This window comes from Amphiura filiformis, chromosome 5 (genome assembly GCF_039555335.1).
Source record: "Amphiura filiformis chromosome 5, Afil_fr2py, whole genome shotgun sequence".
NCBI lineage: Eukaryota > Metazoa > Echinodermata > Ophiuroidea > Amphilepidida > Amphiuridae > Amphiura > Amphiura filiformis.
Window position 1 is genome coordinate 55131068 of NC_092632.1, and position 14761 is coordinate 55145828.

General features: G+C 34.9%; 1 protein-coding gene across 3 annotated transcripts; it reads left to right on the forward strand.

Annotated features, from left to right (window-relative positions):
• The first annotated feature begins 455 nt into the window (after positions 1-455).
• LOC140153393 (tartrate-resistant acid phosphatase type 5-like) lies at positions 456-14122 on the forward strand. Of its 3 annotated transcripts, none has more exons than XM_072176136.1 (7): positions 456-549; positions 3330-3518; positions 4988-5112; positions 6130-6336; positions 7259-7406; positions 9170-9426; positions 11008-11163. In XM_072176136.1, exons 1-7 carry the CDS (start codon positions 469-471, stop codon positions 11033-11035), a joined length of 1035 nt encoding a protein of 344 aa, XP_072032237.1. In that variant the 5' UTR covers positions 456-468; the 3' UTR covers positions 11036-11163. The 3 variants fall into 3 exon arrangements, with proteins under 3 accessions (XP_072032237.1, XP_072032236.1, XP_072032238.1); XM_072176135.1 differs by having other exon boundaries at positions 456-544; positions 3322-3518; XM_072176137.1 differs by lacking the exon at positions 9170-9426 and having other exon boundaries at positions 456-544; positions 3322-3518; positions 11008-14122.
• Positions 14123-14761: the final 639 nt, after the last annotated feature.

A 14761-nucleotide genomic window follows, 5' to 3' on the forward strand; every position in this document is an offset into this window, starting at 1 on the left:
AATTTTGCTCAAGAAATACAATTTTGCTCAATTTTTTTTCCAAATTTGCTACCCCATGACCCCTTTCTTGAAATTGAATAGGCCTATGACCCCTTTTCAGTTCCCCCCCCCCCCCACCCCTAGTTTTAATTGTGTTTGTACCCAATGATCCCCCCCCCCTCATTTTTAATAAGGTTTTGTACCGATTATAGGCCTTATATTGCGACACCGGGAGGCACATACCCGTCAAACCTAAAGTTGAGCCCCTCCCACTCCCCGGGCAATTTTCAAATGTTCAAAATTTGGTTTTCAAAGCATGAAATCCAACTCGATGGCATCAGTATGACGTCACTTCATTAATATTTATTAATCTGTTCTGCCCATCGGATAACATCATTGCACAAACTAGCTTGAGAGGAGGAAGTTGAGAGGAGGAAATTCGGCACTTCGGCAAGATAGGCTGTAATTTGTGTAAATAAACATTATAAAATGGCTACATATCTACATGTCGTAGTATTTTTATGGATGTGTGCTGTGAATTTGGCACGACCATCGACAACAACAGGTAAGCTTAGGGAATTAACTACCAAAGGCTCAGTCAATCACATGTGACATGATGATCATGTGACAGTCAAAGACAATAACGTACCGTACTATGAAATTTTTACACTGAAATTCACTACTATCTGAAATGAACGCTGTCAAAAAAACTCAATGAACAGCACCACTGAAAATAACAATGAAATGGTTCTTTTGTTATTCTGTATGCAAATATCGATTATAGGATATATCCGCGGTGCAGTTCGACAGCTTACTCAAACAAACTCATACTTTCCACGCACTATCTGTATCTGTAGCAATATCTGCTCATCGCTTCAAGTGAAGCCAGACGAACAGGAATAGTTCTGTTCCGTAACTGGAACAGCCTGTCAACCGACCCAGCTGCATCCTGCTCCCCAGGCTCAGTACGATCAAGACTGCGTTGCGGGCCTGCTGGCAGTAATCATCTTGCTACCAGTTTTTACTCGCACCTGTTTATTTTGCGCACAATTTGTTTTGTTTATGTCATGTTTGTACCACGGCCACGCATGACCACCCTCGCAGTGCGTTTGATACTCATCTTATATGAGGACTGCACAACCAAGAAAGAAGAAGAAATAATCATTGTCCAATCACACTGAAAAACAGACTGAAAATCTTTGGCCCATCATTTAATCCCGGGATTTAATCCTGCAAATAGATTAAATCCATTATCCCACTGTCACTGAAATGGATTTATTCACACTGAAATGAGCTGGCTAGTGCTATTGTTATGGAAATGAGTGCCCTGGATCACTGCTCATTATAGAGGACAATATAACCACTCAGGACTTGCCGTCTAGATTTTAAGGCAAGTGGTCAATCACTCCGTAGCATGATGCTAGGCGTTAAGGGATTAAGGCCAAGTTATTTAACTATAAATCAAATACATTTAAAAGTGCTCAAACTGGAATGTAGTTCAAATTTGGGTGATTCGCAGCGAGCGATATTTAACTATAAATCAAATACATTTAAAAGTGCTCAAACTGGAATGTAGTTCAAATTTGGGTGATTCGCAGCGAGCGATATTAAGTGTCTAGTGGCAAGTGGAAAATCGCTCACATAGAAATTGGGTTTGGGCGAGCGGTGGCGAGCGAGAGCAAACACTCGCCTCAAATGACAAGGCCTAGCCACTTGATATACCACTGAAAAATACACTGAAATATTTACCTACTCAAAACAATTTCAGTCTAACAATTTCTTTTGTTTTGTTGATGATTTTCAGTTTACATTTTGTAATACCCTGTCATTTTCAGTGCAAAATTTCATAGTGTGTATACCGTTATAGTCGGTAGTACTAGTAAATGCAGTGGTGGCACCCTTGAATTTCGAGCTAAAAAATATAACAGAATAAACATAGTCTGTAGACTAATTGAGTCTCCGTCAACACACAGTACCCCAAGAGCACTATAACTTTGTTGCTGGCAGTAGTAGTGGTGTGTGGGTAATAATCTGCAGAGTGAAGGAGAAGGTGGTTTAGCTCTAATTATTTACCCATCCGAGACTGTGGGAAAGTGAGTTGCGGCTTTCTGCTTCTGAACCCTTGATTTATAAACACATTGCAAACTCAAGCTAGAGGTAGGTCTTTGGGGAAATAACAAAAATAAGGACCTCTATGTTTTTATGATGTGTTGACAAAGCCTTTGCAATTGCAATTTTACACAGAAATAAAAATTTTGTATAGTAACAATTTAAAGGGGTGTACTACACCCCTGCCCAATTTTGTGCCTATTTTTGCATTTTTCTCAAAAATGATAGCGCATTGCCATTGGGGACAAGTAAGATGTATAGGGCAAGGACTACAACTACTGCACTGGAAATTTTATTTCAGCACAGACAACAGTTGTGGAGTTGCAGTCAAAAATGAGGGAAACCCTTATTTGATTTAGGGGTTCATTCATATATTTTCATGACTAAACGATTGTTTATGCCCGAGGGCTTTAGCCGAGGGCATAAACAACGCTTAGTCATGAAAATATATGAATGAACCCCGCTCATACATACATAACATTCTGCTTGCTGTTATTTCCTCCAAAACTAAAAATACCATCATTTTAAACTAAAACTACCAGTTCCTTATCATTTTTTAACAGTTTCTCCATCGCTAATTGTAAGAAAACGTTTTCTTGCTCAGTCCATCGTGCTTGGACGCGCGAGAACATCGCGTACATCACTCACGCTTTGCGTAAATAGCTCGCGAACATAGACGCGTAATATCCTACTCGCATGGCGTCCATCAGTTCTCGCGGCTTGTTTATGATCGAACGCCGGGCATAAACGTTGTTTATGCCCGCCTATCGACCAATCACGCATGCTGTTATATAGCGAGTATGTATGAACAATAAATCAATAACTACTTGCTTTGAGTTGCTGATTTTTCAGTACTGTACATGTAGTTGTAGTCCTTGCCCCTATAATATACATGTCTTACTTGTCACCAATGTGCTATAATTTTTAAGAAAAATGCAAAAATAGGCCCAAAATTGGCCAGGGGTGTAGTACCCCCTTAAAATCACTAAAATTGGGACCAAAAATGGGCAAATGGGGACAAAAATTGGCTTTGCCCGCTCACACTAAAAAGCTAGCTACGCCTTATTGGTTTAATAAAATAAAGTAATACCGGTATATGATAAATTAGATCTACATTGTATTTGAACATGAAATGGTGACAAGCCACTCAAAAGTATGATTTCGATGATGCTTACTTCAAGGCTTACATGCATAATTTCAAAATAATATCAATTTGTTTTTATTTCTCTACAGATGATAACTCTCTTCATTTCATGGTTCTTGGAGATTGGGGAGGAATCCCTATTTACCCATACTACACTCCTGATGAAGTTGCTGTAGCTAAACAAATGAGTATCATTGCTGAGAATATTAATGCATCCTTTGTCATGGCGCTGGGAGATAACTTCTATGAGAATGGTGTCACTGATGTTAATGATAAAAGATTCCAGGTACTGCAAACTATCATAGTTCAAGTGTAGATCCTGGGGTTAAATACCACCTCCCCCCTCAGTGTCTTAGCTAGAAATTGAGGGTTGCCTGTCATTTGAATAAAATTACCTGTCCTAATTTGACCTTTAAAACATTTACCAGACTTCTACAGCCCATTGGGGGGTTCAAATAGTTCAAATATTATGTGGTGCTATATATATGGCCTTGTTTATGTTTTGCAAATCAAGTCTACTAAAAAGGTCAATACCCTTTGTCAACACCTACAATTTTTATGTAGCATCTGTTAAATGCATTAACTCCCCAATAAAATGATGGGCAGAGGAGTGGGCTAGCTAAGACATTGATCATACTCCGGAAGTCAGAAGTTGACATCATTTATATGATTCGCACAATCTGAGGTCAAATTAGTAAAGATTGCTGGATTTTAATATTCCCAATATTTCATTACACATTTATCCTAGATGTATTGCAGTTATATTGAAGCTGCTTATCTGGAGCAATATGTACTTTGTGATAAAAGCATGCCGGTTTCAACACAGTGAAGTACAAGGTCTAAAGTTTAGGCATTTTGGAATTTCCCACAAGTGACAGTAGTGACAGCTAGAGTTCATGAAAGGTTAAAAATGCTCTAAACCTTGTTGAATGATACCTAATTATTTGCCTGATCACAAGAATTTCAAACGTGTGTAGTTTGTATCTACAACATAATACAATAACATACAATAAATAGATCAAATCTCAAATTTATGAAATTTTTGGGTATACAAGGGGTGTTCAGTATGTTATGATTACAATACAAATTTCAACTTGCTCTGATTGGGTGTCTTTCTTGGGCAAGTGCTCAACATTTGGGTTATGTTGACACAGGGGATATTATTAGTATTATAAATAGTCTCAAATGAGAATTTTGAAGATAAAAAAGAATGGGTGCTTTGAAGATTTTGTTAAAAACAAATCTATAGGCCTTTGAGGAGCAAATTGGAAAAATATGGGCCTTTGAGGGCAGCATACAAAACAGGCGTAAATCTAGGGGATGAATAAGGGGATGACCAAATTAACCTCATATTTAGCCATTTTAGCCTAAAAAGTGCTCATTTGTGCACTCTTTTGCAGGCATTTGTTCCACTTTTGCACCATATTTCACCATTTTAGCTTCAATATGGCAACAAATTTTGCACACTTCACACACATTTGTGCCATAAAATTTATTCCGATGCCAACAAAAGGTGCTTTATTCACTATAGGCCTACTTCAAAAAATGTTTTCCAACCCCCCCCCCTCCCACTGTTAAAAAGAAAATTAAAATATATGCCACTGATTCAAAGCAAGTCTCAATATTGAGTGCCCTTCCCTCCTCGGACCAAGTTGCTTTAGTTCTGAATATCAAAAATTTAGCAAGTAATTGAAAAGTGGCATAGGAATAGGATCCCAAAATAATGTATGTAAACTTATTTTCTTTTCCTTGTAGGACACCTACGAGAATGTGTTTAAAGCCAAGTCTCTACAGATTCCATGGAATGTGTTAGCTGGTAACCATGATCATTATGGCAATGTGACAGCACAAATAGCATACACACAAAAATCAAAGCGATGGTAAATATTTACCGTAATGCTAAAGGGTGATACATATTGTACCATGTAAAATCAAGGTAGTGGCCTAATTTTTACACAAATATTTACATTAGCACAAAAAACATTGGATTACATGTTTCCTGTGGGATTATCAGTAAACCATGAGCCACACCCATCTCATTAATAAGCAAATGGAAAGTGACCTCTGACCTCTAATATGTGACACGATCTGGTCCATGGGGGCCAAAGGCGGCAAATTTGAAACTGAGATAAAGGTAAAAATATGGAGTAAAAAAATAATAAAATACTTAAGGAAATAGACATAAAAAAACTCATAACTTTAGAACCAAGTATACTAGACCTTTAGTGTTTTCAGTACATGATAGCCTATTGTATGTATAATGTAAAAATACTTAACTCAATTTTCAAAAATGCCTCCTTTGGCCCCCATGGACCAGATCGTGTCACATATGCATGAGCTCATGAATATGCTAATGAACCTTGCTCAACTCATTAATATGCAAACTGGAAGCGACATCTGACCTCATTAATATTCATGAGCTCATGAATATGTCTCTAAAGGCCCTAATACTCCTCCCCTTACACTCCTCCCCTTACACTGCCCTTAATGATTTTGCCTAAGAGCAGGGTCTATCCGAGGTGATTTAATTGTCGAGGGGGCCAATGGTAACAATTTTCCTGATGTGTGTTTTATAATGTTATGTTCAGTGGCATATGCAATGCATACCAGGCAATTTTATTTAATCATCTTTATTAACCAAAAGAAGAAGAACATATAACCCCAAGATCAACTGAGATCCATACCGATCTCAGGCAAGGGAAAACACAATTACAAACAGCAATTTTAATTTATGCAAAAAATGTGGAAAATCGGCATGTTTGGGCACATCCATTTCAGCCACCCAGTCTACGGGTATGCTCCCAGCCCCTGGGGTTGAATTAAGGTTACAACCTATGATAATGTACTTGAAACTAATCAAAGTGTATTTGGTGTTTTTGTTTCTGTTCATTTCTCAGGAATTTCCCTTCTTTATACTACACACAGAAGTACACAATTCCTGGTTCCAATGCCTCTGTAGCTCTGGTTATGATAGACACAGTAACATTATGTGGTAATACTCATGATAATGTACTGATTAGTATACCACCACAAGGACCAGAGAATCCTAAGCATGCTGAAGACCAGTGGGCATGGATTGAGAAACAGCTGCAGGATACCATCAAGTAAGTGCTTGAAATAAGGGGGCCCTTGGGCCAAAAGCCTATAAAGATCACTGTTTTTTTGCAGGCAGGCCGATACGCTGGCCGGCTGGACCCTTACATTGTCACCAGAGTCTGCAGAATGGACTCAATGCTGCTGACTCAATTCATTTATACCTATAGTCCATATGCCTTCCTCGAGTCAGTAATTTAGATATTGTTTTTTATTGTATCTCTAAATGTAATGGTGCAAGTATATAAAAGTATACATTTTCAGAAAGGAAATGATGTAAGGAATTCAACTAACATATTAACAGATTTTTGCAAAAAATGAGCATTTTTTTAAAAGAAAATCACTAAATTTTGTTTTACTCTACTGCCTCAAGGAATTATAACAGTTGTTGAATTGGAGTAAGTCTTACAAAGTGTCACAAATGTTGACCAGTGTAGTATTAAAGGGTGTCTCTGGCAATAACAACATTATGCCTTATATGTTAGAAAAATAATTATGAAGTATGAATCACATGGTTTTATTTCAAACAAACTCATATAGACCATAGAAACAAATAAAAACAGCCGGCTCTCAATACGCGGTATTCAAAATTCCCAGGCGCCAAAATTGTCCGGTGCAATGACATCCCAGTAATACAATGAAGGCTGACAACAATCAGCACAAGTAACCATGACGTCATTGCACTAGACAATTTTGGCCCGGGAAATTTGAATATTGCATGTGTCGTGTTGAGAGCCTGCTGTTTTTATTTGTTTTTATGGTCAATATGAGTTTGTTTCAAACCATGTGATTCGTGCTTGATAATTAATTTTCTATCATAAGGCATAATGTTATGATTGCCGGAGTCATCCTTTAAAATTTTAGAATTTGAGAGAATAACCCTTGAAGATTTTGTCAGCTTTATTGTGAATATTCTACTCCTTGTCATTACAGAGATGAGTATGTTATTGTAGCTGGACACTTCCCTGTGTGGTCAATAGCTGAGCATGGACCAACTAAATGTTTGGTGGATAGACTCAAACCACTTCTTGAGAAATACAACGTCAATGCTTATTTCTGTGGACATGACCATAATCTACAGGTACGGTAATTACCAAGATATTTTTCTCGTGATAGGTTTTTTGTATATGTTTTCATGGAGTTCACAACAATTTGCCTTTGCTGTTTGAAGTTTAAAAAGAAAAAACTATTCCCAAGCATTTGATAATATCATTATAATACAGAGATGTCTTAATTAAATACAGAGAAAGATCTCAAATACAAAGAAATTTCTCAAATATTAAGAAAGTTCTCTTACATAGAGAAAGGTTTCAGGTACCGGTACTGAAAAAGGTCTCAAGCAAAGTCTTAAATACAAATACAGAAAAAACAGAGCAAAGTCTCATATAAGGTTTCAAAAGTAAAGAAAGACCCCAATGAAGAGAAATGTGTCAAACTGTCACATAATTGTGAAATGTCTCATGCAGAGAAAGGCTCCAAATTGCAAATGTACAGAAAGGCTTCAAAATCATGACACTGTCAAATGCAGAGAAAGATGTGAGAAAGGTGTACAAAATAGTTTGTGGATCAAGTAATCAACAATTAAAATCTAGGCCAATTTAATCATAATATTCCATTTCAAATTACTTACTCTGAATCCTCAGTCAACTGCAAGCCTATGTACCATAACATGGTTTACAAATTTGAGTCTTACTGGTACAATAATAAGGAAGTAGTATTAAATGTACGGAGGTATTTTATTCTACATGTACCTTCATTTTTTATTTTACCTTCATTTTGTTGTCAGATGTTGTCTTCATCAGATTGACTTCACATTTGCCATTCACCTACTTCATTAGCACATCTTTTCTATGCTTGTATAGCTTTGTATATGGTGAATTGTGGGGTGCTAATCTTGGAGTTGCTTTTAAACATAATGTCATGTGATATGGTCAAGAGGAATGAGTCAGATGTTGCTAATATAATTAGTTTTTGAGATATTTGCAAAAACAGTGTTCAAATTTTTTTTGTTTTTTATTGTTTCCAGTCATTGTTAAATTTGCTCACAACTCGGTAACCAGATGTCCAATTTTGATGGTGTTTGCATCAAGATGTAGCATTCGTAAACTTTCAGAAAGCGATGTAAAAAAAAAATGTGTAATGGAAAATTGCCAACATGTGACTCATTCACCTTGATGATGTCACATATCCTTTTCAAATATCTTTTTATCAAGCTTTGGTTTGCATTTTCCCATACATGTAAATCATGTGATCAACCACCTGTTAGCCTTTTCACTTGTATATCCATATATAATTGCAATTTGTGCTTTAGGGAACTAATCAAAAGTTTGATGATATGATTGATATCCTATAAAAGAAAGTCCTTTGCATGAGGGGATGGGGTCAAAAGGACAGATTATTTTTGTAAAAAAACTAGTTGAAACACTGGTCAAAGTTGGAATTTTCAGCATTCCACATGTATGTTAAGGGGCGGGACGGATGGGTCTGCCTCCTAACGAAGCCCTTTCATTTATAGGATGTCATCAAACGTTTGGTTTGTTCCCTTGCTAACATGCAGAAACTATTTCCACTGTGCTACTCAAATCATTTCACCATATATATATAAATTCACCTAATGGGGCATGTGGCATTCCTTCACATAACTGCAATTTTAGGCACAAACTAATAACAGTGCCATCCTGTAAAAATCCCACCAGCAAATAAGGACATGGAAACCTTAATTCTTGTTGGGATATTCAGATTAGGGAGCTGTCTATTTGACAAATTACCAGCTACAATATTTTCACCTACAATGAATTGGGCAGTGTCTGACCCCTCCTTATATTTCTCCTTTGATCAAAACAGCACTTACGTGAACCAGGCTCAAGTGTTGAATACTTTGTCATTGGCGCAGCACACATAGTTGAGAATTCTACTGAACATAAAAAATCTGTTCCCAAGAACTCGCTTCAATTTTACTATGCTGAAGAGAGCAAGCTTGGTGGATTTGCCTATGTCCAAGAAAGAGAGAGTGAGCTTCATTTTGTATTTGCAAATGGATTGGATAGCAAGGATATATATCACGCCATCATTAAGCCTAGGTCATTCTACAGTGTCAGAAAGTAAGTTTTTGATACTTATCTTTATATGCCAGTGACATAGATATGTACAAAATTTTCCTGCACTTTGTATTTGAAGACTGTATATATGCAAGAAGTACTATAATGTTCAGAAATAGTACAAAAGATTATATTGAGTACAATATTTAAAATACGGACTGTTCCATTCAAAATTCTCCAACTAGAGAATAACCATTAAAAAATGAAAAGTATATAATCAATGGTTTCACCACTAAATGTGTACTTTTGTGGAACTGAGGTAAAAATAGTCATATTATACCATGTTATACAAATATTAACTGTCTACATGTGTGAGCTGTGTTGATCGAAATATAATCACTCAGTAAAAGATTGATTGTTCTTTTCTATGAACCGGAACGGCAAGTGGAGTGGTACAATATACATCTTTCACCGGGTTAAATCAATGCCAACATGACCCATTAGACTCTCTTTAAATTAATACCCGGTATGCATATGTGCCACTGAACATATCAGGCAAGAATGATACACACCAGGAAACAATGCACACCAGGAAATCAACAACAGCTGGTGTTGATTTACCAACAATGTTTACTGCTATATATGTAACCATAAAACATGTCACCTGATGCTTTGTCATGTCCACATACATGTATATATGTGACATAATCAAGGTTGACCCTGGTTGAAAATTAGTTTTACACGTGTTTCTAAAGAGGACATTTAGAGCTTTCAGAAACTGAAAACCCCACATAGATACAACTTTTCTTCACGAAGTTACTTAGTATGTCAATTTATCAATCGCTGAAAACAGTATAAAACTAAAGAATTTTAACACTTTCTTTGCCATTATCTCAAAATCAATATTTAATAGCGACAAATGACTCATTTCCCTTGATCATGTCACATTTTTTAACCATTGTCATACTTGAAATTATATAATAGCTACACCAAACCATGCATTGCTTATCTTTTGTTTTGTGTTTGTGCATGTACTCCTCATCAATTGCAATATTTAAAGGGAAATTCTGAGATGTTGAGTTCCAATTGTGTGCACAAATTTTGTTTCTCCGTGACCCTACATACATATTGCAAAGTTGAGTACAACTTTGGTATATCCCTAATTGGTCATTATTGTCACTTATTGTCTTCCAAGATTCTTCCTGCTGCTGGCATCATGATTGTGATTGTCAGTATAACTTTTATTCAGTTTGTAGTGATAAACTGAAGAATGCTATTTTGTTTTTCATCCGAATAAGCTTTCAACAACACATTATTCACCAGTGGTGGCAGAAGCATTAAAATTTAGGGTTGGACGAGCATATTTGTGGCGGTGCTGGTATTTCATGTCATATTGCAACCGACAAATGCCATGTTTTGATGTAATGGGTCACAAATGAATTGCTGACTATTAATGATTTGTTAATTGCACTTATACATGTATATAGTATGCCCACAACCATAATTTTCGTCATCAATATTGCATGGCGAAATGTTAATGCTAATTAAAACTTATACTTAAAATGTGTATTTTATGGTATCATTTACTGATGTATATAGATTATTAACTTAGTGGGTTTCGTTTTCTTTTGTACATTTTCACAGCACATCAATGAAGTCAACTCAACTGTAGAGTATTTCGTCATTGGTTCAGCTAACATTGTAGACCCAACAACATCACATAAAGACAATGTCCCCTCAGGCTCCTTACGTTTTCATTATGCACGGTTACTGTCACTGGGTGGATTTGCATACATCACTGCTACTCCAAAGGAGATGGCGTTAGTGTTTGCCCAAGGATTTGAAGGAAAAGATGTGTATCAGTATAATATTCAACCAAGACATTAGAGAAGAAAAAATTAGAAAAAAATGTGGGCTATGCATGATGATTCTATACTACTGCTTTTAAGTAGTAGTAGTAGTCTCATCATGTGTCCCTACATTTTTTTTCTTTCTACCAGCTAGGCCTATATTGTCACTTCAGACTATTTGGGATCATAATTCTCAAATTGTATTAATGCTGTGTAGCATTAGAAAGTGTAATAATTGAACTTACCCTAAAGTAAGTAATTATATCGCAAGTTCTTGTTTAAGACTGAACTTGTGCCAGAGACTTTGGTCCTTAAAAATGCTGGCATCACTATTTTGTGTTTCAGGTATTTGAAATTCATAAAAGATAATTTGCTTTGAAGCAGCCATAGGAACCGATAATAACAACAGGTTTTGGAACACGTCCAAGACTTTCAGGTGGCATTTCAGGCAGGAAACAATTCAAGGGTTGAGAATCAGAAAGCTGTGACTGTCACAAAGGAATCTTTTGTGAGTTCAGGCTTTCTGGCTCTCAAATTATTATATTGGAAATATAATGTATTGTCCTGTTCTGTAATTATGTTTAAGCTATATTGTTATAGACATTTTTGGTTTTATTCAAAACATTTTATGTCGGGTTAGATAAAGGTAGTGAAAACGCTTTGAAACGTTTTATATGAAAAAAATGTTACTGCAAAACATTTTTGGCAAATATTTTTGCAAAATATTTTTGTCAACCTTAAAAAAAAATTATGTTAGAATGTTTTGCAGCAAATTTTCAAAAATGTTTTTTGAATTGAATGTTATTAAAAGGTTTTATAGCCTGACATTTAATTGTTTTCTGTAAAACATTTGTGTTTGCTGGGTTAATATAAAGCCATGATTTCTCTGTGATACGGAAATACAGAAAAATTCACGGAATTTGGGGTTTGGTCACAGAAATTTAGAAATGCCACAAAATAGTGAAAAATTGTGTAAAATGTCTAACTTTTGTGTTGATTTGCAAAATAAAACAAAGAAAAGTGATATTTTAGCAATAATTAACCATCAAACAAAATAGAATTAATTCTAGGCCTACGATGCAAGAGTTTGGCCATACTACAGTAAAAAAGTAAGAAAAAATATCCAATTAAAACATGTTTGGTTGAGCTTTTCAGTGCTTTATAGTGGAAAACGGAAAATCACAGAAATCATCCAATTTGTAACACAGATTTTAAATTTTGTAACACGAAGAAATCATGGCATTAGGTTAATGATAATATGATCCATGCGACATGCCAATATGATATTTCTGTACTTTTGAAATGTGTAAGGCCACCTTAATTAATTCCTGAGTCTCTAAGCTTGTAAGAAATTGAAAACCTAATGTGGAATGGGTTTTTTTATTTAATTTTTGTTTATGTGTCAGTTCAGGCTTTGGGAAAAGCATTTTGTGCAGAAAGTAAAGTATCAAGTGTCTGTTGCAAATGTTGGAATAGTAGACAAACAAAGTCACTGCTACAAAATAATTATTCTCTGTACTGAGAACTTCAAAACTTGTTGAAAACTTGAAATCAAATAGGAATTTTGAGTTTTATTTTTACCTTTTGTTGAAAAAAAAGACAGAAGAAAATGAATTTTTGATTTTCAAAGAGGATTTGAGAGACTTTGAGACTCAGGGGTTTAATTAAGGTAGCCTAAATAAGGTCACCATGTTAACACTTGTTTATGTAAAATTCAAAGTCTGTGAATGTCCCTTAAAGACTCTTATCAGTGATCTCAGCAAAAGTGTTACATAAAATTGGTTTGATTGGCTTAAAAGTGAAGGATATAAGTCAATAAAATAATGTGTCATTAGGTATTTTTCCTATAAAAAAATGGCAAAATGGGAAAAATTTATAGCAGTGTTGATAATTTTACAAGCTACAAGAGTCTATGCAGACAAACTCAAAAATATTGACCAAACTTTGACATTTTCCCCTTTACCGTGTTTAATCTTATCACTTGCATCATTTGTATGGTAGGTTAGCGCTGCCATTCTCTTTACAAAAATGACAAAAGCTTAGTCTTTAATGACTTATAATTTTGCGAATCACTGATAGTCTTTAAGGAGCTGCAATCATTAGAAATCTTGTCATTCTTGTCTAGTTGTATTAATTGAAACCGCCATCTTATTTTTCACTATATTGTATACATCAACATCTTTATATTGTTTGCATAATGAATAACTGAACCAGTGCATGGCTGATCAGTCATTGTGATTAAAATTTAACTAATCTGTTTTTGTAAAATATTATTATTTTTCATTTTGTAAGAGAAAATAATAGATTTGAAAGGGAATTATTATCTAGGAGCACTAAGATAAGTGAATTATTAAATATGCCATTTCCTTTTCTTGATATTATACCACTGCCTATTAATGCAGATATATTTATTCAATTTATTTTTGATTATTAATAATGAAATTTGCATCAGCATTTCTTTTTTATAAAACCACTTGGCAAGTGACTAAGGCACAGGTCTTGTAAATCTGAGGTCTTGGGTGTGATTCCTTGGCAGGATCACTTTTTCTGCTTGTCTCCTATATTATTTGCAATGGCAAACCTGGAGAAAAATTGTGTGTATTTATATAATTCATGTCGATCGTGCCACCGTTTTTCCATCTGTTTTGTACTCTTGTTATCATAATGTAATTATGAACCAATTGAGAGCTAACATAGCACTCTTTTTGATAAAATTTATCAGTACTAAATTTCAGAAAGAAAAATTATATTTTCACTACCAATGTAAATTTTGTACTTTGTATGTAAATATAGTTCTTGTAAATAGACCTGCATCATATTGATATCTCTATTAGGCCTGAAAAAGAAAATTGTTTTGATTGGCATAACATAAAAAAAAAATTAGGGTAGGTAGGTCTGGATTTTTTTTATTATTTTTTTTTTTTACTTTTAAAGCCGTAAATTGCGTTTGATAAAAGCATTGGATTTTTTTTTTCTTCCTTTAAAAAAAAAAAAAAAAATTAATGAATTAATTTTTTTATTTATTTATTTTAAAAAAAACAAAACTCTAGGGTCAGTCGGGTTACGCCAATCAAACAATTGTTTTTTGAGGCCTTACTAGGGCTCAGCGTAACACTGTAATTTTCATCTCCATTTTGGGCAAATATTATATTTTTTTATAAAAATTTACACAGCTGTTACAAATATGCCTCAGAACTAGGCTCAGAACTAATTAATCATATTCACAATATTTTAGCACAGAAAGACAAGACAATTCATCCAATTTCATTCAATATTACCATTAACTACACAGCAGTATTTTTGTTAAAAAACCCTGAATTTTGAAGTTGCATTACAGCTATCAATGGTTATTAAAAGCAAGCATTGTGGCATGTAAAAGCTGTCATTATGCAATGTACTGCAACTTTTAAATTCAGAGTTTTTTCTTTAAAAATACTACTGTGTTGGTAATAATTGAACAAAATTAGACAAATGGGGTATCAAACATACACCACATGTATTTCTATGTTAAAATATTGTGAATACAATTAATAGTTCTGAAGCTATAG